General features: G+C 45.8%; 1 protein-coding gene across 1 annotated transcript; it reads left to right on the top strand.

Moving 5' to 3' along the window:
* The first annotated feature begins 1,719 nt into the window (after nt 1-1,719).
* Nucleotides 1,720-19,097, top strand: Znf445 (zinc finger protein 445). Its single transcript, XM_038324089.2, is given in 13 exon segments — nt 1,720-1,944; nt 5,053-5,635; nt 11,096-11,264; nt 12,116-12,174; nt 12,430-12,556; nt 13,729-13,839; nt 14,478-15,721; nt 15,723-15,776; nt 15,778-15,841; nt 15,844-15,861; nt 15,864-16,012; nt 16,014-16,367; nt 16,369-19,097. Coding segments are annotated over 12 exon segments (2,970 nt in total). The 5' UTR covers nt 1,720-1,944; nt 5,053-5,212; the 3' UTR covers nt 16,567-19,097.
* The last annotated feature ends 5,550 nt before the right edge of the window (nt 19,098-24,647 follow it).

Genomic DNA, 24,647 nt, shown 5'->3' with positions numbered 1-24,647 from the left:
TTGGTCTTTATAGACTCCTAGCTAACGTAACTCATGGCTGTTCTATGGGAATCCCAGGTGTGGACCTGTTCAGTGTCCATCTTCCTGGCCAATATTAAACAAAAACTTGCTTTAATTGGACACTGTGGAACTGGTCTTTCTCCTTGTCAATCTCAGGTTTAAGAGAGGCCCAGGATGATTTCCATTACAGAGTTATTCAAGTAAGTACCTCTGTCCAACTGAAAAGAGTTCAACAACTCAGTTTCCCAGAAATTTCCGCAGCACCGTCGGGGTGTTCAATTGCAACATTTCTGACATTAGCTCTGCCCTGCAGTTTCACACAAGAACGGGTTGTGCTGGCAGTTATTCTGAAGTGCGCGGGGAGGGGTTCAAAAAGATCTGCATACCCTGGGTGGCACCCATACAGAGACCAGATTAGGCACAGACCCCACCCAAACACCAATTACCAGCACAAAGAAGTACTTTATTAAACAAGGTGAAGAGACAAGGTGGCTGAAAACAGTAGAAAGAACACAGTAGCGAACAGTTTTGTAGGAGTAATGTTTAAACGGAAAGAAGGGGAGGGTTGTGTTAGCATGAGCTAGCAAGGGTTGATAAGTTTTGATGGGCATGTAAATCAGAATAGTCAAATGGAGAGTTTTTTAATATTTATTTATTTATTATGTATACAATATTCTGTCTGTGTGTATGCCTGCAGGCCAGAAGAGGGCACCAGACCCCATTACAGATGGTTGTGAGCCACCATGTGGTTGCTGGGAATTGAACTCAGGACCTTTGGAAGAGCAGGTAATGCTCTTAACCTCTGAGCCATCTCTCCAGCCCCTCAAATGTGGAATTTTATTGCTGGGCCTTGATGTTTTGATAGTTGGACCTTAGTGATCAGCTTCAGGAATGAGTTTGGCATTAGAAAGAAGCAAATTAGGGACCTTGGTGGCTAGCTTTAGGGATGTGGACGTGCCTAAACACAGGAATCTAATGCTTTAGCAAGGGAGAAAGAGTGGGGAGGGCAAGACCTGCCAGAGCCACGTTCAGCTTCTGCACAAGGGTTTGCCCAACTGAAATCAGTTACCCTTTAGTGTGAAAGACCCCTGCTCCCACTACAGTGCCTACAATCAGCTTGGCTGCTGTAACACCATTTTGCAAGGCTCACACACAAACAAGTATAAGTTCAGGGAAGTTCAGGGTAAGGACAGAACACCTGGATTGTCAAAAAGGATATCTGTGGTCAAGCATCTGGCCTGGGAGGGGAACGGAAAGTTCTGGGGAAAACCACATGTACCCTAGATAGAGTCAGTTATTATCAGATTTCCTTGTACCTGGGAGGAGTTGTCCTCAAATTAACCATGGCCTCATTCAAACTGACCAATGAGATCCCTGTAACCATGCATCTGCTTCTGTATGCCTGCTTCTGCCGCCTTTTTTCCTATAAAAAGACCCCAGCCCGGCCTGTTGGCGCGCAAGTCCTCCGAAAGACTTTGCCGCCCGCAGGTACCTGTGTACTCCTAATAAACCTCTTGCCGTTTGCATCCGTGGTCTCGGCCTGATCCTTGGGTCCAGGGATCTCCTCCTGAGGGAAAGTCCTCTTCGGGGGTCTTTCAAGTGGATCCACAGAAAGAAAAGCGCTTCCTCCAGAACAACGCCTCCAGGGCACACCTACTCTTCCAGATAAAGCTCTTATCTCCAGACAGAGGGCGGGGCGTGGAATGCCGGGCAACGCCCAGCGTTCAACCACCTAGCCTAGCTAGACGGGCGGGCGAGCCGGGCCGTGAAGTGGGGAGCCAGGGAGAATTAGGGCGGAGAGCAGCCGAGGCGGCATTCCTCCTGGTATCCTAGAGAGCCCCCCAGAAGGTAGACTTCCGCTGTCCTAGAGAGGCCAAGGGGGAGGTGAACACCGCGGGCAGCACGGCCATTCGGGGAGCAACGCGAAGGTTCCGGCGTTGGGCGGTGAGCGGCCGGGAGAGCGAGTGGGCGAGCGGGTGGCGGGGCACAGTCTGCGGCAACCTGACCCCACCAGCGATGCCACCACCCGGGTGGGTTCTCCGGGAACCGGGCTGGTCTGGGGCGGTGCTGCCGGGCAGCCTCGGGTTTCTCCGAGACCTTGAAGTCCGGTCCCCGCCATTGTGACTCCTGGCGTCCTGACTTCTTGACAAACTCAGCACGACGGCCCACGGTTCATCGTGCGGGTTGGTTTTGCTGTTACCTTAAAAACAAAATTGTTCTACGGTCGTGACGTCAGCTGTAGGAGATAAAATGCTTGAGACAGCTCGGTCTAGTGGCTCAGGCCTGTTAATCCCCGCTTCTGAGGAACCTGGGCAATTTAATGAACCCTGCCTTTCAAATTTTTAAGTAAAAAAGATAAAAATGTTTTATAAGCTGAAAGGACGCGTTTGAAATTAAGCTTTGATACGCACTTGAAAACTGAAAAGTGCTCTCAGTCCCAACCCCAAATTTTCTGTGGTTTCTGGTATCCAAGAAGTATTAGTTTATGAGCATTTTGTGATGTCAGAGTTGCTGGAGAATAAAATAACAGAAAGGTGAAAATGAACCGATGGAGGAACCCCATTTTGCTTTAGCTGACTCCATTTTGTGAGTTCCGCGCGACTGCTCCCCAGCCGGGCCGAGCTTAATTCTTGACCAAACGTCCAGGTCCAGGAAAGTCCATTGTTCTTATCAACTGAGCTTTAGAAGCCTGTGTTCTAGAAACTTTCTCCTGCCACCGTTCTGCCTCTCGTTGCCATTTGTGGTTTTTTTGGCTTTATAAACCCTAAACCGCCTCTCTCCTGAGTGGAGAATCTCGCTGATACACCTACTGGCCTTGAGGTGATGTGATCTGTTGCCTCTGCAGCGCCGGGATTAAAGGTGTGCTCACCACGCCTGGTCCTGCATCTTATTTGTGGGGATCAGGGAACACCTGTGGGCGTCTCTTGCTGCCGCGTTGGTTCCTGCGGTCCAGCTAAAGCAGAACTGCAGTTTTGACGCTAAACTTCCCCCGGTGGGCCATTCTGTAGGCCCTTCCTTCTTTATTCCTGTGTAGTAAGTCACTACCAAGCATAGCTATACAATTAAGACCTTGATAAAAAAAAAATTCCTTTAAATTTCTTTTAATGTATAAATGTATAAATGTCTGCATGCGTGTCTAACCACCATGTGTGTGCCTGGTGCCTGTGGAAGCTAGAAGAGGGTGTCAGATTCCTTCAGACAGTAGTTATAGACAGTTATGAGCTCCCAGGTGGGTGCAGGGAATTGAACTAGGGTCCTCTGGAAGGAGTGACCAGTGATCTCAACTATGGAGCCATCTCTCCAGCCCCCAAGTCTTGACTTTTTTTTTTTTTTTTTGAAATATTTTGTTATTTGCAATTTTAGAGTGTTCTTTTATCTGATGTTTCCTTGTTCTTGGATAAACTGATGTGTCCTTGTGACTAGCATTTTTCAGCTTTTACCACTTTAAGATTTCTGTGTTTAACGCTGTAATCTGTGCTCTTAGGGGAAGGAATTCTGTGTTTCTCCTTGATTCACTTCCTGGCCTGGTCTTGGTGGTGCACGCCTTTAATGTCAGCACTAGGGAGGCAGAGGCAGGTGGAACTCTGTGAGTTTGAGGCCAGTCTGTTCTATAGAGGAAGTTTCAGGACATCAAGGACTACACAGAGAAACCCTGTCTCAACAAGAACAGAACAAAACAAACCCAAAAAATGAAACAAAGCAAAACAAAAACCATTCTCTTCCTGGTTAGCATCTTGCTTTTATTAATGAATGTTGTGTTCCTTTTCTTTTACATTTCTTGTTGGGAGGCCTTATGAGAAAGATTGCTCTTTCTCCTTGCTTTGTTGTTGTTGAGACAGTCTCTCACATAGCCCTGCTGGCCCGTGATTGCTGTTAGAGCTCGCCTCCAAGTTACAAAGGCCTGCCTGCCTCTGTCTCCTAAACGATGGGACTCTGCTGACTTGACTGTCCTTGCTTTTTAAATGTGATCCCTTTATATCAGTGTCTACTTCTGGCCCCACTTGTTTGTTTTTGTTTTGAGACAGGGTCTTAGCAGTCAGCCCAAGCTGGCCTTGAATTCCTTATCCTCCTGCCTCTACTTCCCAAGTGCTGGGATAATAGACATTCATTATCATGCCTGGCCTGCTTTAATTACATTATGTTTTAAATTTTAATTTACTCTCTGTGTGTGTGTGTGTGTGTGTCTGTGTGTGTCTGTGTGTCTGTGTGCATATCGTGTTTTTATGGGTGTGGAGTCAGTTCTCCCCACCCTTGTGGGTTCTGGGGATGTGAGACAAGCACCTTTACCCTGCCCCTGCTCTGCTTAAGTATGTAGTTTTGTCTTCTGCTGATTTCTGGTATTTTCTCTGTCCAGCATAACATCAACTACTGAAAGACCAGTATAAATCCATACCCCCTAGAAGGAAGAGTAGAGCCAGAAATCTAGGTTAGCCAGTTCAGTGACTTTGTTCTAGGAATTGGCTGACTACAAAGTTAGATTATAATCTTGAGAACAATCTTGAGAAACGGGGGAGTTACCCCCCTTGTGATTATCACTAGTATATTTGAAATCTTCCAATGATGGCCTCCCTACCTGCTTTGGGTTGTGGTTTCTTCCATTAAATATCCCTTCTCCAAGCCAATATCTTTTCTCTTTTTTTCCCCAGTGGTTCTGGGGATTAAATTCAGGGACTTGGACATGCTAGACATATCCCCACCTTTCTGCCTTCCATCTCCCTGAGATTTTGCTGGAATTGAACTAAACATCAATGTGAGAATTGATAGCTTTTCATGCCGTGTCTCCCCCTACAGGTATGTAGGTGCGATGTATCTGTCTACTTATTCAGATGTTGCTTGGCCTTTTTCTCAGCTGCTTGTGTCTTCTAGCCCTATTCATACCTTATCTGTGTTCAGAGAAAGTTTATTAGCTTACCATCCTTGGTCTCAGTCTGTGTAAGTACTCATGCACATATGTCTGCTCATACATGTGAGAAGTGAGCTCTCACAAGTGATCCCCACCTAGCGGCATCGTGTGATGGACATCATTTTCTTTTCTATTTTATTTCTGAACAGGAATGTTGGTTATTTAAACCTCTTACCAGTAACTTGTAATGACCTAGCAAATGACATTATGCACTGTAGTGCTGAGAAGATACTCCCAAGGATACAGCAGTGATTCACTGAAAGCAGCAGACTTGTTTTGTCTTTATCTGGGTGACCCTGGACAGGAGTGATGCCTCCAGGCAGGTGCTCTGCCGCCCACTCAGCTCAGGCTTCACGGGAACAAGAGCACCTTCGTAAGGTGAAGCAGGAAGAGGAGGAGGATGACTGTGCTTCTGTGCAGACTGCCAGGCCACAGACGCTTAACCGCCCTGGACAGGAGCTGTTCCGTCAGCTCTTCAGGCAGCTTCGCTACCATGAGTCTTCTGGGCCCCTAGAAACCCTGAGCCGGCTCCAGGAGCTCTGCCGCTGGTGGATGAGGCCTGATGTTCTTTCCAAAGCACAGATGCTGGAGCTGCTGGTGCTGGAGCAGTTCCTGAGCATCCTGCCTGGAGAGCTGCGGACATGGGTGCAGCTCCATTGCCCTGAGAGTGGCGCGGAGGTTGTGGCCCTGCTGGAAGAGCTGCAGAGGGAGCACCATGGAGCGCCAGTGAGGGTAGGTGATACGTATAGGCTCTGCCTGCTTTTTTGTGGATGAGAAATATGAGCTTGGAGCATGTAGGGAAATAACCTGAGCATCTGAATCTGAGAACTGGACTCTGATCGCGGACCATTTAGCAAGGTGCTCGTTCCACTTCACACAGGAAGACCACCTCTAGAATAGGATCAGCAGGTATTAATAGATTATAATAAAATTAGTTTATGGATAAAATGGTTTATATTATAGAAAATCCAGCTCCACTTCCGTTAAGGTTTCTATTGCTGTGAAGAGACACCACAACCAAGTCAACTCTTAAAAACATTTAATTGGGACTGGCTTGCAGTTTCAAAGGTTTAGTCCATTGTGGCCATGGTAGAAAGCATGGTGGTGTGCAGGCAGACGTTGCGCTGCAGAAGAAGCTTGAGAGTTTGCGTCTGCATCCACAGGCAGCAGGAAGTGACAAGGACACACTTCCTTCAACAGTGCCCATTCCTATTCCATTAAGGCTACAGCTCCTAATCGTTCTACTCCCTAAGGGCCTAAGGGGGCCATTTTTATTCAAGCTACCACATTCCACTCCCTGGCTTCATAGGCTCGTAGCCACACCATAATGCAGAATACATTTAGTCCAACTTCAAAAGTCCCCATAGTCTTCAACAGTGTTACACTTACAAGTTCAGAGTCCCTTCTGAGACTCATACAGTCTCTTAACTATAATCCCCTATATAGTCAAAATCAAAAAAGGGATTACATACTTCCAACACAGGATATACATTACCATTCCAAAACATAGGGAAGGGAGCATAGTGAGGAAATACTGGGCCAAAGCAAGACCAAAAACCAACTGTAAACTCTAAACTGTCTCTCCATGTCTGATGTCAAAACACTCTTCAGATTTCCAACTCCTTTCAGCTTTGTTGGCTACAGCACACTTCTCTCTCTTGGGCTGGTTCCCTTTCCAGCTAGCAGCTTTCCTCAGCTATTATCTCACAACTCTGGCACCTCCAGCATCTTGGGGTCCCCAAGACAATCCAGGCTTCACCTTCACGACTTCCATTCAGGGACATTCTTGACACATGCCTAGCCTCAGAGGCTTTCCTTAGTCATGGAGGGAGATTCCACCTTTCATCCTTGACTCTAACCCCAAAATCATGTGATCAGAGGTACCATGTTCTGCTGCTTGCTGAGGCTGGAACGTGGCCCCTCATCAGTTACATCTTCACCAGTTTCTGTTGTTGATGATTTCCTTCACTGCCTAAGTTTGGCTGTCCTGGACCTGGATCTGTAGACCAGATTGACCTCAAACTCAGAGATCTGCATGCCTGTCTCCAGTGTGGTGTGATAGGCTTAAAGGTATGCACTAATATACGTGGCTTTAAGCTTTTCTTTAATTCCTTCACAAGCTGCAAGTTTAGCTGGATGGGATCTTGCACAGAGGTCATCATTCCTTTTATTTCATTTAATATCAGGATTTTCTTTAATCTGTTTATCTCCTCGAATACAGAATTTAGCTCCACTTCCTGGTACCCCTTTTCTCTTCAAATTGAACATTTTGTATTTTTCCTTGCTCAACTTGCTTCTTTTCATTATAGATCTTCATTAAGAGTGAACACTAATTAGTAAGAGTGAACAGAGTCAATAATAGGCTGCTTTGAGATTTACTCTGCCAGTGGAATTAATCCAAAACTTTCACTTTAGCCTTGGGCAGACTTTTTTTGGACAGAGGCAAAAAGCAGCCACATTCTTTGCCAAAATATCAGAAGATATCCAGGCTATATACCAAAATTCTCTGAAACCTCCTTACATAGGCCACCACTGTTCAAATCATCACTGTCTTCTCTTCTATTAGTGTGGCTCACTAAACCCCAAGTAAAGTATTCACCTGCTTTTCTAATCCAAAGTCCACATTCCTCCAAACAAAAGCGTGGTTTCACATCAGTGCCCAGTCCCTGGTACTGACTGTACCAGCTTCTGTCTTAGGATTTCTGCTGCTGTGAAGAGACACCACAACCATGTCATCTCCTATAAAGGAAAATATTTAATTGGGGTTGACTTACATTTTTGCGAGTTTAGTCCATTATGGTCATGGTGGGAAGAAGCGCAGTGGTGTGCAGGCAGATATGGTACTTCAGAAGGAGCTGAGAGTTCTACATCTGGATCCAAAGACAGTAACACACTTCCTCCAACAAAGCCACTTCTCTGCCAAGACTACACTTCCCAGTCCATTCCCTATGGGCTTATGGGGACCATTTTTATTCAAACCACCACAGCATAATCTTATTTGGCTTAAGACTAACCATAGGCGGACTGGAGAGATGACTCAGAGGTTAAGAGCACTGACTGCTCTTCCAGAGGTCCTGAGTTCAATTCCCAGCAATCACATGATGGCTCACAACCATCCGTAAAGAGATCTGGTGCCCTCTTCTGTCATGCAGACATACATGCAGACAATACACTGTGTACACAGTAAATAAAAAAAAAAATAACTATAGGCTTGGGTGGTAGGGGCAGGGGAGGAGCAGAAAGGAGTCAGGAATCATGAACTTTGAATGGAAGAGCACAGAGGAGCTGTGTGCATATACTGCTTCCTTTTCAGAGGAGTTTGGGGGGTTTGGGGTGGGGTTTGGCTCAAGGGCTGGGAGGCTGCCCTTGGCTGGGAAATTGAAAGATCTCAGTTTTAAGCACCGTCCTACAGCCTTATTATTCTTAGACATGCTGGTGTGGACTCCCACCAGGGAAGATCACAGTATGTGATCAAATGAAAGTCCTTGTTTCAGCTGGCTGGTGACTACATCTGGGTATTTGGGACCCAAGTGTAATACCAAGCCTTTCTCAGGGTTTATATTTAAGCATGAAAACCACACCGTGGCTGGAAAATGCCAAGGTTTTCTTTTTGCAGCTGTAAGCTGAGCAGATATAGTTAGAAGAAATGTGAAATGCAAAACCACTGAGTTTTGCAAAGAGCCTGTCTAATCACTATTCTGTTTCTGTGAAGAGGGACCATAACCAAGGCAGCTGTTAGAGAATAAAATTGGGGATTTGCTCAGTTTCAGAGGTTTAGTACTTCATCACCGTGGTGGGTAGCGTGGCAGCGTGCAGGCAAATGCTGGAGAGCAACATCCTGATCCATAGGTAGAGCCTGAGCCTGGCACGGGCCAAACCTCACCTCAAAGCCACCCCCCATGCCATACTTCCTCCAAGGCCATACTTGCTAATGCTTTCACATGGTGCCACTCCCTGTCGAGCAAGCTTTTCAGTGTAGGAACCTACATCCTTGAGTAGTTTCTCTTCCTGAATTTTTTTTTTTTTTTTTTTACTGGCACTTAGTAAAATAAATTTTATCTGAGATACAAAGTGGAGTCACCATAGTCAGTCTTTCAGGACCTCAGTTTATTGAGAAAGAAATGCAGAAATTAACAAATCATGAAGATTTGTTCAGTATCTGAATGCTTTGTAATGTGCTTGGTCCCAGTGCAGAGAAGCAGAACTGAGCGTCAGGCCTGTCGGCAAAGTGATGCTGGGTTGCTCTCTGCATTCTTAGTCCTTTTGCACACAGGAAACTGGGTCTTTGCCTTTTGAGTTTTGTTTGTTTGGTTGGTTTTGAGGTAGGGTCTTTACATAGCCCTGGCTGTCCTGCAACTTCATAGACCAGACTGGCATTGAATACACTTGAGTTCTGCCTGCCTCTTCCTCCTGAGTGCTGGCATTAAAGGTGTGAGCCACCACATCTGGCACCTTTTGAGTTTTTTCAAAAAGTATTTATCATTTTTTTTTAGGCTTTCAAATTTTATTTACATAAAAATATGAGCCTACTTGCATAATTCAAGCATTTGAAATTACTAATATTTCTGGTTTATCTCTCAAATTTATTACAAAAATTAAATCAAGTATCATTCATTCATAGTCTACCAGTGGTAAATGATGTAGTAAATCAACATAAGTAATGCTTACTAAAACAAAACATTTGTGTCTTTTTAAAAATCTGAAAGTGCATTTGTCATTTTTACCAAAAGTGATAGGATATTCAGAGGGACCTGATACTAACTTATGAAATGGCATAAGATAGAACACCTACAAGAGTATGGCTTAGTTAGGACTAGATCTAAAGTTTCAGTCTTTGTCCTACATTCAGTGGCCTCAGTCTAAGGCTTGTTCACATCAGTATAAAAAAAGTGTCAGCCACTGTGGCAGGAACGTTCATTTCTACACTAAGGAAAGCCTTGTCTCAGAGTCAGAACTGCCTGAAGTACAAGAGCAAAGCCCCCCTTCTTGTTCTGTGAGTGATGCGTGCTGCACCAGCATGGCAACTGTAGTTCTCTGAGCCACACAGCACACCTCAGGTTCTGCAGGCAAGCCCTTTATTCCTCTTTCTCACACAGTATGTATAGCCTTCAGCAGGGGAGGCTGAGCCAGCAAAAGCAGGAAGCTCATCACCATAACACACATGGCTTAGGGGTAAACATCCTTAAAAACAACAGATTGTTGCTGTTTTTGTTCCTGTTTTGGGAACAACCAACCACAAGAGTACAAAACAGATCAAGTGGGGCTGCAAAGGCCTGTCCTCAAGGGACCCAACAGATGAGCGTAGGAGAGCTTTTCTGTGTGGTTTCTCTTCTGACTGACTCTTAAAATTAATATTGCCTCTCTGATGGTGGTCACTATTTCGCCGGGTTCTTTCTCGAGGCCATTGTCCATTTCAGTACACTTATCTGGTCCTGCTGCAAACCATTATTCCTTCATTCCCTTTGATTTCTCATCTTTAGGCCCGGGGCCAAGTAGGCAGTAATGAGAAGGCTTCCCTGTGCCGTGTGAGGATTCCTGTTAATGTGAGACCCTCACCCTCTGGTCTTAGTTCCAGGGAGACGCCCACGACTCAGTTAACCAGTCCAGCATATGCAACGAGCAAGAGGATTTATTAACAATTGTGCAACTGGGTGCTTCTGGTCTCCCTGAACAACAATTCCAACAAGCTTTTATAGGCAACAACCACAACTTTAGCATATTACAACGTGATTGGATATACAAAACCACAGCTTTAGCATATTAAAACCTGATTGGACATAACATTTTTACCACATTAGCATAAGGGTCAACCTTAGGATGTAGTTGTTTGTTCCAACCCCTTCTTGGGAAAAACCCCAAGATGTTGTTTTTCAGGCCAGGCAGGACATGCGTGGGTGGGGGAATGAGGAACCTGGCCAGGTGCTTGGGGCTCAAGGGAAATTCTCCTTTTCCCAGTTTATTTCCTTCATTACTAACTTGCCATGTATATCCTTATGTTAAGCGGTAACCTTATGGACTCTCCCTGGAACAGGGAGGCCATGGAATAAAAGGTTTCTCTTTCGTCTTTTCTTTGGGTCCCTTCCGCCAGGAAATGATCAACAGGCCTAGTGGCCTATCCCTGTACAGGGACTATTTTCTGAATTTGCTTCCTATTTCTGTTGGAATGTTCTCATAACATTTTCTTCTTGCCAGGACCCGTGCCTTGCTCAGAACCCAGGCGTGCATTGGATAGGCACTGGAGCTCTGCGGTCTGCACAGATATGGTCCCCTACATCACGTCTCAGGAACATTTCTGCTCTGGAGGACCGTTTGGAGCCTCCACGTGGAATAGGAGTTTGTAAATTCCTGGCTGGGCAAGATGGTACTCATCGCCTAGACCCTGGTTTTATGTCATACGTCCCGTGTTTCCTGTACTGTTGTTTTGTTACCATCTGTTAGCTCACAAGAACCTTTTGTCACCTAGCTCTGTGTTCTCTTGAACTCTTCCCTGATTCGTGTTTGGTTGGCGTCTTCCATTGCCCTCCACTCTTTCTTTTCCAGTCCCCAAAAGACACTGAGGAAATGTTTGGTGCCCATGTTGCAAAATCCCCAAACACGACCACCACAGAGCCAGTATCCCATGTAAACACACGGGTTTATTGATCAAAAGCTCAAGCTTGTACCATCACCCAGCACGCTGATGTAGCGGGTGACAGAGAATGGCTTCAAGCTTTCAGGGTTATGGGTTTTTAAGGGAAAATCCACAAGCAGGGTGATACATGCCTTGGCATTTCAGGGTTGGGTCATTCGTTGACTAGGGTCTAAGGGCACTTACATTATCGGTTACACAGAAAAATCACAAGGACATCTGGAGCCTGCAGACATTGTCGACCAGAGTTTCTCATTGGCTGGCCCACCTGGTGGGGTTGCCTTGACCAGGGCACAAACTCTGCAAGTTTGTGGTTTTGACCAGAACCAAATTCAGCCCCCAGTCAAGTGCTGTCTAAAATGGAGTCTGTCCTGCTCCTTCTTCCTTCTCATGTCTGTGCCTCTTGAAGAGCAGTCTGCCTGCTTGTGGGAGTAAGGAGAGGGGCTTCCTGGGAGTCTGGAGCAGTCTGCCTGCTTGTGGGAGTAAGGAGAGGGGCTTCCTGGGAGTCTAGAGCTGGGAGTAAGGAGAGAGCTTCCTGGGTATCTAGAGCTGCACAGCTCTCTGACAGCTCCTTCCTCCTCCAGATCCTCCTGCTGTCTCGGGGCCCGCCCATTCCCAGACAGAAGAAGACATCGGATGCCAGGTAACAACCACCAAGCCCTTGGTAACCCGGCACTAGGTGAGCCAGCTTTGGGTCTATTTTGGTGTCTCAGGCACTGCTGCCTTACGAATCGTGTGGCTTTCTTCGTCCTGGACTGTCATTTGACTTCATATTGAGGAGACCAGAGCTTTCTTCTGGGTGATGGTCTTTCACCTTGGCCAGATTTATCCAGTATTAGCTAATTCTGTATCAGGCCCATGATCAACTCTAAATCATTGCTTTTATCTTATTTTTCAGGAAGCTTTGACTTTCCAGGATGTGGGGGTGACCTTCTCTCAGGAAGAGTGGGGATGCTTGGACTCCGCTCAACGCAATCTTTATCGGGATGTTATGCTGGAGAATTACGGGAATGTGGTTTCTGTTGGTAAGTCTTTAGCATCCCTACCAACCTCCACTTTTACCTTTTTTTTTAATTAAAAAAAATACTCATTTGTGTGCATGGATGTGTATGCTTGTAGGCACTTGACTGCCACAGCTCATGCAGTCAGAAGACAGTGAGAGGTCCTGGGCTTGGCAGCAGGGGCCTTTGCTCACAAGAGCCATCTTCACTCACTTGCCCTTATGTTCTATTGTGATGTGTAGCCTTAGACTTCGGCTCTGTAATAACCAACCTTATTACTTAATCTATCACTAAACCATCCTTCTTGAATAATGGAGATGCTAATGTCTGTCACATGGGGTTATTGAAAAGACTGAGGCTGGGTGGTGGTGGCGCACGCCTTTAATCCCAGCAGGTGGATCTCTGTGAGTTTGAAGCCAACCTGGTCTACAAAGTGAGTTCCAGGACAGCCAGGATGTGACGTAGAGAAAGCCTGTCTTGAAAAACCGAGAGAGGGAGGGAGGGAGGGAGGGAGGGAGGGAGGGAGGGAGGGAGGGGACTGAGGCTATTTCAAGTTCCAGGTTGATGCATTCAAACATGGCTGACTGCTGTAGTTTGGAGAATGTGTGGGTGTTTTGTCTGTGCACCATCTCATATGTGCTCATGGAAGTTAGGAGAGGGTGTCACATCCCTTAGAACTGGAGTCAGAGATGGTTGTTACCCACCATGTGGATGCTAGAAATTGAACCAGATCCTTTGGAGGAGCAACCAGTGCCCTTTAACTGATGAAGCATCTTTCCAGTCCTGCGTCTGGAGAATCCTTGAAGCCCCTTTGCCTGCGACTTTCCTCAGCCTCACATGTCTGCCTAGGGCAGCAGTTCTCAACCTGTGGGTTGTCACACCGTTGGCAAACCTCTGTCTTCAAAAATATTTATATCATGATTCATAATGATAGCAAAATTACAGTTATGAAGTAGCAACGAAAATAATTTTATGGTTGAAGGTCATCACAACATGAGGAACTGTACTATAGGGTCACAGCATTAGGAAGGTTGAAAAATGACTGGCCTAGAGCTATCAGAAATGACTGGCCAGGTATCTTGCCCTAGCTTCTTCCAATTGTTTTTCTGGCCTTGCCTCCTCTCTACCAGGACTTTAGGCTATAGAGAGTAGTTCTGTGTATCTTGCCTTCCTTCCCATTCCCTTCTTTCCCACAGTGGAGTCATCTCCCAAACCTGCTCTCATATCCTGGCTGGAAGCAAGGAAGCCATGGGTCATGGATGTCTGCAAAGTTCAGCCAAAGAGGGATCCAGGTACTGCCCCTGAAGGTGAGTTCTATAAAATCCGCTATGTCCTGCCCTTCTTAAATTTACTCCTTTCTCTCATATGGTTAAATACATCACTAGGGACACACTCCATTATTTGCTAGGAGTTACTAAGAGGTGCTGGGACCCCAGTCCTCTTTCTCCCTGCTTGGCCTATGGAAGGCCATTTCTTTCCAGCCTTGTCCCTTCTTCAGCATCACAGTATTGGTTCTTGCTCATCACGGGGCTTCCCCGTTCTCTTTTTCATTGGTTATGATGCCCTTACTCCTGTGTCTGCACTAACTCCTGCAGTTCCTGTGCTCATCCCATCCCATTCTGGTTCTCCCTTCCACGATGAGCTTGATACTCCGCTCTCTCAGTCAGGCCCTTAGAGTCTCACGTCTTGACTTTTGTGCCTCCTGAGTGGTGGGATTAAAGGCGTGCACCACCACTGCCCGCTCCTTAGCTCTTTTTATTGCCCTGCAGGATTGGCCCCCCCCTTCCCTATTATTTGAGATGCTTCTTTTGTCATAATCTTGACTCTTGTGAGAAGGTAATAGCAGTCAGGCAAGAACCTCCCAGTTCATAGCTTCCTGTTGCCTTCTCCAGTTGCAAGTATGGGGGAAAATATTTCCTTGTACTTTTTTTTTTTTCTTCACCAGGAGGTAAGTCCCAAATTAAGTCAAGCAAATTCATCTTGAAACAGAAGCCTTCAGAATACACAGAAACCTTTACTGTGCCTTCAGTATGTCCTGAGACAAGTGTTTCTGATGGAACAGGGCTCAAAGAATATTTTGAAGAGAACAAGCTACAGAAGTCCTGTAGGAGCCCCATACAAGTAAAAGAGATGAAGGAAGAAACTGATAGCAGTAACAAGACAGGAGGAGAATCCGAAGTATTGGGAAGCAGTAATATTCTTGATGTAAAACATGTTAAGTGTGTGAGTGTTTCTAAGAAAAAACTTTCCTTTAAATGTGGCCGTGATAGACACTTCAGAAAACAGTCACACCATTATAACAAGAAATATGGGCTCAGAAACACAGATAAGGGATTTGGTGTATATCAGAGTATTCACATTGGACCAAAAGAGAGTGAAAAGGACACATGTGGGAAGGACTTCCTCCTCAGCTCTCATCAGAGTGTTCATACCATGAGGGCGAAGGCATACAGGTGCCATCACTGTGGGAAGGCCTTTGGTAAGCGCTCCCATCTTGAAGATCATCAGAGATGCCATTGTGAAGAGAGACTATTTAAATGCAGGGTGTGTGAGAAAGCCTTCAAGTGGCGTTCAAACTGTTTGCGGCATGAGAAAATTCACACTGGAGTGAAGCCTCATAAGTGCAGTGTTTGTGAGAAAGCTTTCCAGCGCCTGTCAACCCTCCGTGTGCATCAGGAAACCCACACTAAATCTGAGGAGTGCAGAGAAGTGCTTATCTCCAGCCTGGATGTCAGTCACTGTTTGACGGACAGCGGCGAGGAGAGACACTTGGGCTGCAGCCAGTGTGGGAAATCCTTTTGCTGTAAGTCTTATGTTCTTGAACACCAAAGGATTCACACACAGGAAAAACCTTACAAGTGTACCAGATGTAGGAAATCCTTTAGGTGGAAATCAAACTTTTCTCGTCATAAGAGATTGCACCAGAAGAAAGAGAAAAGTCGAGAAGACCTGAAGCAGGTTATCTCTGCCATGGAGAAACCTTTCCCGTGTCATCAGTGTGGGAAAACTTTTACTCAAAAGAAATCACTCATTGAGCACCAGAGGACTCACACAGGGGAGAAGCCATACCAATGTAATGAGTGTGGGAAAAACATTTACCTATAGGTCAGGTATATTATTCATATGAGGCTTCATACTATTAAAAAAGAGCCTGAAAGTGGCCGGCCTGTCAGTCAGGGTGCGGTTTTGTTTCACATTCCCTCAGAGCGGATCACACACAGAAGAGCCTCACAAGTGTAAATACCTGTAGCAAAACATTCCGAATTCGCTCATTCCTTCTCATTCACCAGAGAGTTCACACGAGGGAGAAGCCTATAAATGCAGGGAGTGTGGAAAGCCTTCCGCTGGAGTTCCAATCTCTCCCGACATGAGAGACAGCACTCCTTTTACCAGCAGTATGAGTATCATGAAAGTCAAGAGACTTCAAATTTAGAATCAAAAATCCTCACTGGTCAGAAGCGCTTTGGTTTGCAAGAATGTGGGAAAAACCTTTACACGTAAAAGAAGCCTTATGGATCACAAGGGAATACACAGTGGAGAGAAACGTTTTAAGTGCAACCTGTGTGAAAACATCGTTTGATAGAAAACTATCGTCTTGCTTAATCATCAGCGGATCCATGCTACAGAGAGACCTTTTCAGTCTCAGAGGCGTGGTAAAGATTTTGTTGGGATACGTGTCCGTTCTGTTGACCAGAGAAGACACAGCAGAGCACTACAGTCTGATAATCCTGGCTTATCTTCCTGTTGGGATGCAAGGTTAAATATTCAGGATTTAAGACTGAGTGGAAAGAAGCCCCACAAAGAGTACGAGAGCCCTTTAGACAAGAGCTACAGGTTCTCTTGCACTCCAGAGTGTACCCACAGGTGGCCACAAGTGTAGTGTTTGTGGAAAAACCTTTAGCAAACATTCACACCTCATTAGCCACAGGAGATTTCACACCAGAGAGAGGCCCTTCAAATGTGAAGTGTGTGGGAAGACCTTCAGGTGGTCTTCCAATCTGGCTCGGCATGTGAAAAACCATGTTAGAGATTAGCCTGGAGTCTCAGACAGTGGCGGTGGGGAATAGTTCCTGGTTACATTGCTAGAGAGCTTGTTAGGCACTGGGGAAACCTCTACAAGGACTTAGTCATTTCTGTTTGGGGAGTTCTTGGTGTGAGGTCTTTAAAAACTTTTAAAAGGATTTAAGAGGTCGGGGACTCCTCAGTCTACTTGCTGGAAAGTGATGCCCTGTGCAGCCCAGGTCTCTTTGTATAACTCTTGCTGTCTGTGATTGGAAAAGTGTGTGTCTGCTGGGAAGGGGCCATCTAGACTCCCAGGCCCTCTTTAGATTTGACTTGTGTCCGTGCCCGTTTCTGTTGTCTCCTCAGACGTCTCCTGGGGAGCTCACAGCTGGCTGGTGGTTATTAGCTAGATGGTCCTAACACAGTCTCAGCGGCGTGGAAAGGACGGGTGCTGGGTTCCATTGTTTGATCTCAACAAGCAGCATCGATCCATCATCTGTGCTGAGATATAAGTGGCCAGAACAGACAAAACCCTGCTGTTTGTTGGATTCTTCCTTAAATGAGTTAGATCATAGTCTGGATGGTGGTGTGTGCTGAGGTCAAAGTAAACCAGAGAAGAGTGGCAGGATTGGTTAGGATGTGGGTGGTGATTTTGAATGGGCTGTCTGGGGAGTACCTGCTGGAAGAACCAGGGCCAGGTGCATAGAGAAACCTTACCTCAGAAAACCAAAACAAAACCCTAACTGACTAAAAAGCTGAAAGGAATTGGGTTGTAGGCTGAGCCATGTTAACCTATGGGGAAAGAACCCAGGGTAGAGGATGTGGAGCTTGTGTGGCAACTGATTTTAGGGGTGGTTAGTATGGAGACCCCTGGGTGAAGTGTGGTGAGCCATCTGGAGAGTCGACAGACACTGAGTCCTGGGTCCGTCCCTGGTCTTCCTGGACCCTCGGGTCCTTCAGTCCTTCCTGTTCCCATCTCTTGAGGTCTATGCCGTAGCTGCTAATGTCACCTGGGTTCCCAGTTACACTTGTCCTTGCTTCCTGACCAGGCACATGGGAAAGCTGAGCTCAGGCACTTAACATTGATTTTTGCAAAACAAACAGGCACCGTTGCTTCTCCAAGCTGGAAAAACGACTCTGTACTTGTGTTGCTTTTGCCTGGGTTCAGTTCCCAGCACCCACTAAGCAGGTCACAGCCAGCTACAGTCCCAGGGGATTCCATGCCCTGTCCTGACTTCTGCATGTGGCTCACAGATGCAAGCAAACTACTTATAAGTAAGAAATCCATTCAGAAGATAGTATGAGCACTAAAAGTCTTTATTTTAAAATTGCCTCTCTGAAGATATCCAGCTCTGCCGAGTCGTGTGGAGCTTTATCTTAAGTGAGCCTTGATCAGACAAGTTGGACTTAAGGCAAGAATTGGAGGGAAGTCATACTCAGAAGTACACAGATGTTGGGTAGGAGCCCAGCTATGGGTGATTTTAGTAGTAGATTGCTGGATGGCAACTATATCTAATCTTACACTTGAACTTGGCTTGGGAAGCACAGGCTTCTGTCGGCTTGACCTTTCCGCTGACGGAGGAACTGAAGTAGGTGGGGAGAGACAGACAGATGGAGACCATCACAGAGGAGAGACTGTTGGGTGACTTCTTGTTCACCTGGTCAGTGCGGTCAGTTCTATCCTAACCGAAGACTGGCAGACCAGTGTGCAAAGAAGAAGCCATATGGGTTGTCTTAGCAGTCTCTTACAAAAGTTAGCTTTTGAAAGCTCGGGTGTGAAATGGGTAGAACAACTGGGATTCAGACTCCTTTGTAAGTGGAAATTAAGACAGATTGCTAGGCAACTTGAAAGTCTTAGAAAATCAAGAGTTTATCATTGGGTCCCTTCTGGATTAGTGTGAAGAGTGATGGGCGAGAGTCCGCTCCCTCAGCAGAGTGTAGGTAGTGGGACTGGCAGAGCAGACAGTGGAGGAGCTGGTTGTCTGGTATTTCAGGAAGAACATGAAATGCGTGGAGGTGCACCCCTGGAATCCTGGTGTGGGGTGCTGATGCAGGAGGACCAAAGTTCAAACCCCACGCGAGGATAAAGAACAAAATACCCTGTCTCAAAACAACAGCAAAAACAATGACTGCAGAAGCTACACTGAGCTGCAGAAGCTGTATATAATATACTGTTTATATGAAGTTTAAGCATATTGGAAGTGGGCACATCACTTTGGTTTGGGTTTCATTGTTTATTTAAGTGGGGTGGAGTACTAATCTTATAGGGTGGTGCTGGTGGGGCAGTATTGAAAATGCATGTGTAACATTGAGACTGGTGTCTGTCATGTAAACATTCCTGATATAAAGTTAATTTGCACAATTTTCTGTGGATTCAGAAGACATGAGAGTGTAAAGTTATGAGATGATGTGTGCTCCAGAGCTCCCTTGTCTTGGGTGTGCGTGCTGGTGCAACCAGAACGAGCACAGGGGCTTGAGCACATCCTAAAGTTACCATTTAACAGGATACGTTGGTGGGTTTTTTCAACTGTTAAAATAACTAAAATAAAAAAAATTAAGCATGGCCTCTGATACCCACATAATGATTATTAAACGGAAGTCGCAGCTCTGCCACTTAAATGGTCTTGTGTCTCCCCTCCCTCTTCTCTCTCTGTGAGACAGTTCTGGATTATAGACCAGGCTGGCTTCAGGCTCACAGAGATCGTCTGCTTCTGCCTCCAGAGTGCGGGGATTAAAGGTGTTTGCGGCCACACGTGGCCCACTTTATCTCTTAAATTCTCAACAGTCTTACCTGCTAAAATTGGAGCAACACGGCCAGCCTGGTCTACAGAGCAGATTCAAGGATGGGGCGGGGGGGGGAGGGGGCTGTTTCACAGAGAAACCCTGCCTCAACAAATCAAGGGGGTGGGGGCAACACAAGATGGCTGTTGGGATGGTTAAACAGCTACAGTGTGCCAGTTTGAAGAAAACCAGGATGTTCTGTGTCTCGGCACCATCTCTGAATTATGAGATCGCGGGCTGTTCTCAATTCCTCTTGCTGAAGAAGAAAAGAAATAGACAATTTTATTGATGGCATGGGAGTTGGGACAGTGATGCTTGTTAGCCATCCAACTTTCCTGGTAGGTGGAAAATGAGTATTTGTGTGCCAGGTACCACAACTTTTAAGTTAATACTAATACTGCTAAAAATAGCAAAATTGTATCAGAATCTATTGAAAAGCCAAAAAACCATACCAGTTATTTAAACTGTGTAACTGCTGACTGCATGTGTTGAGGTAAAGAGACAGGATGGGAACTGAACTGAGATAGTGCCTAAGACCTTTCCTTCATCTGGGTGTCCAGACTCTCCCCATAGCACCGTGGGAGGAGGGAATCCCAACCTCTTCCAGCCTTGGTTTTTGTTACTGCACCAGGGCCTTCATTTTGCAATCCCCAAACCGAGTCACTTGTCCCTCTTCTCTTGTTGCCTGACTGGTGGTGTCTGCCCAACTTTTTTCAGAAAGTCTCAGTTTTGTGGAGGGGTGTGAGTGTGAAGCGGGTTTTCTTGGGGAATTAGAGAACAATTCGCAGTCGGGTTTGTTACGGTAAAAGTAAAATGCGGATCCCCGAGTGGCTGTGGCCGGTTCCGAGACCACACCCGAAGTGGTGGCAGGCAGTGGGCCATGGAACCACACTGCAGGTCCCCAGACCGTGCTGCAGCTCCCTGCAGTAGTGGTGGGCAGTGGACTGTGGGACCCAAGAGCAGCCAGTCCCCGCCAGGGACGGCAAAGTTCCCCAAGTGGCTGCAGTGGGCTACGAGGGGCAGCGAGCCCCAGAGAGGGTCCCACGAGGAGAGACGGATGGGTACCCCACGAAGTCCCCGAAGACAGCTGGTCCCGAGCCACGTGGTGAGCGAGAGACAGATGGATAGGCACACCATGCAGAGTGAGGTTGGATATTTAGTGGATTATGGAGGGGAGAAGAGCAGAGAGAGAGAAACGGGGGAGGGGAGAAGGAAGAGAAGCAGAGAGAGAGAAAGAGAGAGAGGGGCACCTGTGCTCACTCGTGCATATTCATAGACATATGTTAAAAAAATCTTAACATCCAGACACATCTCAATGGGCCACAAAGTGTGACTGACAGCACTCCCACTCCCACGGCTGCGTCATTTTGCCAGTCTTCACTGGCAGAAATTCAGGGAGCATTTAGGATGGACTTTAAGGATGTGGAAACATGGCCAAAATAAGACTGGAGGGACCCAACTTCTGTCAGCACTGGGCAGAACGCGGGCTCTGTTACACATTAAGAACTTCGGTACTGTTTGCAGTGTTAGTTTGTGATGAGCTTTTAAATCTTTTTTAAGTACCCTAGACCTCCCTCCTCCTATGTGAATGAGTGAAATTGCCAGAAGTCAACGGTTCAGGCTTTTCAACAGCAGTGAGTAGACTTCTCTATTGTGTCTGGCAGTCTGGAGCTCCTGTCAATCCACTGGACTGCCTGGCTGGTATGGATGCTCAACGGTCACTCTGAGAATATTCTAGTTGCAAGGGCCATAATATCTGAAAAGCCACAATTGTCCCAGGAGGCCTTGCCTCTGTCACAGCCACTTGGGGTAATCTGCATTGACCTTAGATGGCAGCTTCTCAGACTAGAAATTTAAGTGGCCTAAAAGCTATTCTCAAAATGAGAGGGAAAATCGCAGCAATTTAGCAAGAGTTCTGATGTGATTGGTACATGTACAATCCTTTATTTGCATTCCACAGCCAAATCCCCTCTCCCTATACAGTGAAGACTGTTCAGCTGGTAGGTATTCTCTGTGTTGCTGCTCCATGGTTCTGTTGTACTGGGTCCAGTTAAAGGCTGTGGTGATACACTGCGAAAATATCATTACATTCTAATAATAATCTAATAATAAGATTGGAACTTATGCTGAATCTTGTAATCAAATTAATAGTATACCCTAAGGTCACTTAAAACTGCCTTCCTAAGCCAGGTGGTGGCAGTGGTACACACCTTTAATCCCAGCACTGGGGAGGCAGAGGCAGGTGGATCTCTGTGAGTTTGAGGCCATCCTGGTCTACAAAGACAGTTCCAGGACAGCCAGGACTACACAGAGAAATCCAGTCTCAAAACAAAACAAAAGAAAACAAAAATACCAAAAAAAAAACCCAAAAAACCAAAAACCCAAAAACCCAAACAAAACAAAAACTGCTTTCCTGCTATGTGCCAAATCTGTTTAACCTGCCTTTTAAAAATTATTTTTGGTTTTTCAAGACAGGGTTTCTCTGTATAGCTCTGGCTGTCCTCAGAGATCCTCTTGCCTCTGCTTCCTAGAGCCAGGATTAAAGACATAACCTACCACTACCCAGCTGTATTTAACCTGCCTTTCAGTTAATAGTGTAGCAACCAACTTTATTTGTCTTGGCAACCATCTTTTCCAACTTATGCTAATATATAGCTTTGATTTTAAATTATGTATTTTTCTATGCCTCTGACTCAGAGAGCAATGCATATATGCATCTGTGTGTATTATGGTAATAAATACTAATATGTTGAAAAGCACTCTTATACAATAAATAACCTGCCGTAAATGCAGGAGACAGCATGCAGATATTATTTGATAAGTGAATGTTTGCATTTTCTTAGTGTTCCTGGGTCAGGAGAAGACCGTCAAATTTGATCCCGTGTAAAATCTGTTAAGGATTTCTATAAAATATCTCTTGTTCTTTCCCCCATATGATGTTTCTGTGGTGTTGGATAAAAGAGAGTGCAGAGCCCTTTCTCAGAAACACACATACAAGGACAGACACGACTAGAGAACACTGCAGCTAGAGGAGTTCCTGGGAGCTGCTAGTCTTGAAGGTGGCAGATCCCAACACTGAATTCAAGAGCTTTAACACTAGCTGTAGCCTAGAGTGGAGGATTTCACTGGCTATCAAATGCTGGACCTCCAAGCAGTGGGAACCCAAAGCTGTAACTCTCTAACTTGAGCACAAGAGCTTGGAGTGATAGGTTGAAGCCTCCAAGTCTATGAGCTCCTTTCATAAAGCCTTCAGATGATGTGGGAGGATCTTCTGTTTTAATAAAGAAACTGCCTTGGCCAGCCCTTAGGTGGGTGGAGTAGACAGAACAGGAAGAAGGAAGTGAGGTAGGTGGCTCAGTCAGATGCCACGCCTCTCCTAAGTTAATAAATCGCCATGCCTCTGCTCTCTGGGGCAGACTGCCATGCCTCTCCTCAGGGAGACAGATGCAATGAAGCCAGCCACCAGGTCAGATATCCTGAATCTTTCCAGGTAAGACACCACTCGTGGTGTTACATAGATTATTAGATATGGGTTAAAGCAAGAGATGTGAGAATTAGCTAATAAGAGGCTGGAACTAATGGGCCAAGCAGTGTCTAAAAGAATACAATTTGTGTGTTGTTATTTCGGGTTTTAAGCTAGCCGGTGGCCGAGAGCAGGGCGGTGGGAAGCCGCCCGCAGCTCCTCACTACATTCAGAACCCAAGGACTCCCAACATTAGAGCTGTCACTCCTTGCTTACTTGTGACTCCCAAATAGAACGAAAGGATCCCATCCAGCTGTTTGGGTATCTGAAGGTCTATGAAATCAAAGAAGAAATTTGGGGTTCGTTGTTAACAAGCTAAGAGTAGCTGTCAGTTTAGTGTCATGGTCGAAATGGGAACCCAAACCTAACCTGTCCTAAGTAAGATGAACGCCGGAATTGCTGTGTGATGCTGCCAAACAAGGATGTCCAACTGTCTGACTTCTTTGGTTTCCACTGTGAAAAGTCGTCTTGAGCTACACATTAAATACAAATGAAAGCTGATGAGTAAAGCCAGCGAGGGAGGAGAGGCAGAGGGCTCCCTTCTGATTTGGGGAATGACCTTGTGCTAGGACAGTGTTGTGCCAAGTCCTTGGGACACTTATGGCCACCATTGCCAATGGGGAAAGTTGTCATGGAGGCCACTGAGTGGGAACATCTGGGGGCATAGAGTAATGAGGTTAGGGTGCAGTCCTCATGGATCGCATGGGTGAACACCACCAGGCAGGTACGAGGGGGAAATCTTACTGAATGACCTAGGCCAGTCCACTAGGATGGCCCAGTGAAATGAGTTCACACCATTTGACACATTATAGACACTAGACTTGAAGGATTTGTGTTGCAGGAGGCCACTTGTTGGTTTCCGGCTGCTCAGCCCCGAAATAATCACACAGAAACTATATTATTTAAATCACTGCTAGGCTCATTAGCTCTAGCTTCTTCTTGGCCAGCTCTTATATCTTAATTTAACCCATTTCCATTAATCTGTGTATCGCCATGTGACAGTGGCTTACCGGCAAAGTTTCAACATCTGTCTCTGGTGGGGCTACATGGCTTCTCTCTGACTCAGTCTTCTTCCTCCCAGCATTCAGTTTAGTTTTCCCTGCCTACCTCTATTTCCTGTATAGACCCAAGACAGTTTCTTTATTAACCAGTGGTATTCACAGCATACAGAGAGGAATCCCACATCACTTCCCCTTTTCTGTTTAAATAAAAGGGAAGGTTTTAACTTTAACATAGTAAAATTACATATAACAAAACAGGTATCAAGTAAGAATTATAGTTACAACAGTTATATTTTCTTTATCTTTTATCATAACTAAGGAAAACTATAACTATTCCTCAACTCCATCAAACACTCCAAAAGGATATAATATTACCTAAATAAATAAGTTCATTGTAAGCAACTTCCAAAACTCTAGAATTGACAGAGACATCTCACTGCCAGGACAATCACCCAAATTTCTTTTGTACTCTTGGGGCATCCATCTTCAGCCTATAGGCCCACAGTATCCATCAGACTTTTCCATGAAGCAGGAATTTCAAAGACAGTTCTTCCTATATTTGCAGTTTGTCAGTCACTTTCTTCTGTGTCCTGAAGAATGTCTCACAGACTCTTTTGTAGGGCCCGGTCTACCCTTGTTCCTGGGGCTCATCTTGAGGACAGTTTCTGGTCAGCTAACTAAGCATCTTGTTTGTTCCTGTGCTCCCTCTGCCCCGCCTGGTGATTAGCTGTAGGGCATTGTTGACTCCATCTTTGGTGTGGTAATTTCCCACCTGCCTGGGTGGAAATCCTTGTGCAGCAGTGAAGTA

This window comes from Arvicola amphibius, chromosome 3, assembly GCF_903992535.2.
Source record: "Arvicola amphibius chromosome 3, mArvAmp1.2, whole genome shotgun sequence".
NCBI classification, from domain to species: domain Eukaryota; kingdom Metazoa; phylum Chordata; class Mammalia; order Rodentia; family Cricetidae; genus Arvicola; species Arvicola amphibius.
Note: the sequence above shows the minus strand (reverse complement) of the source record. Positions and strands in the feature narration are given on the sequence as shown.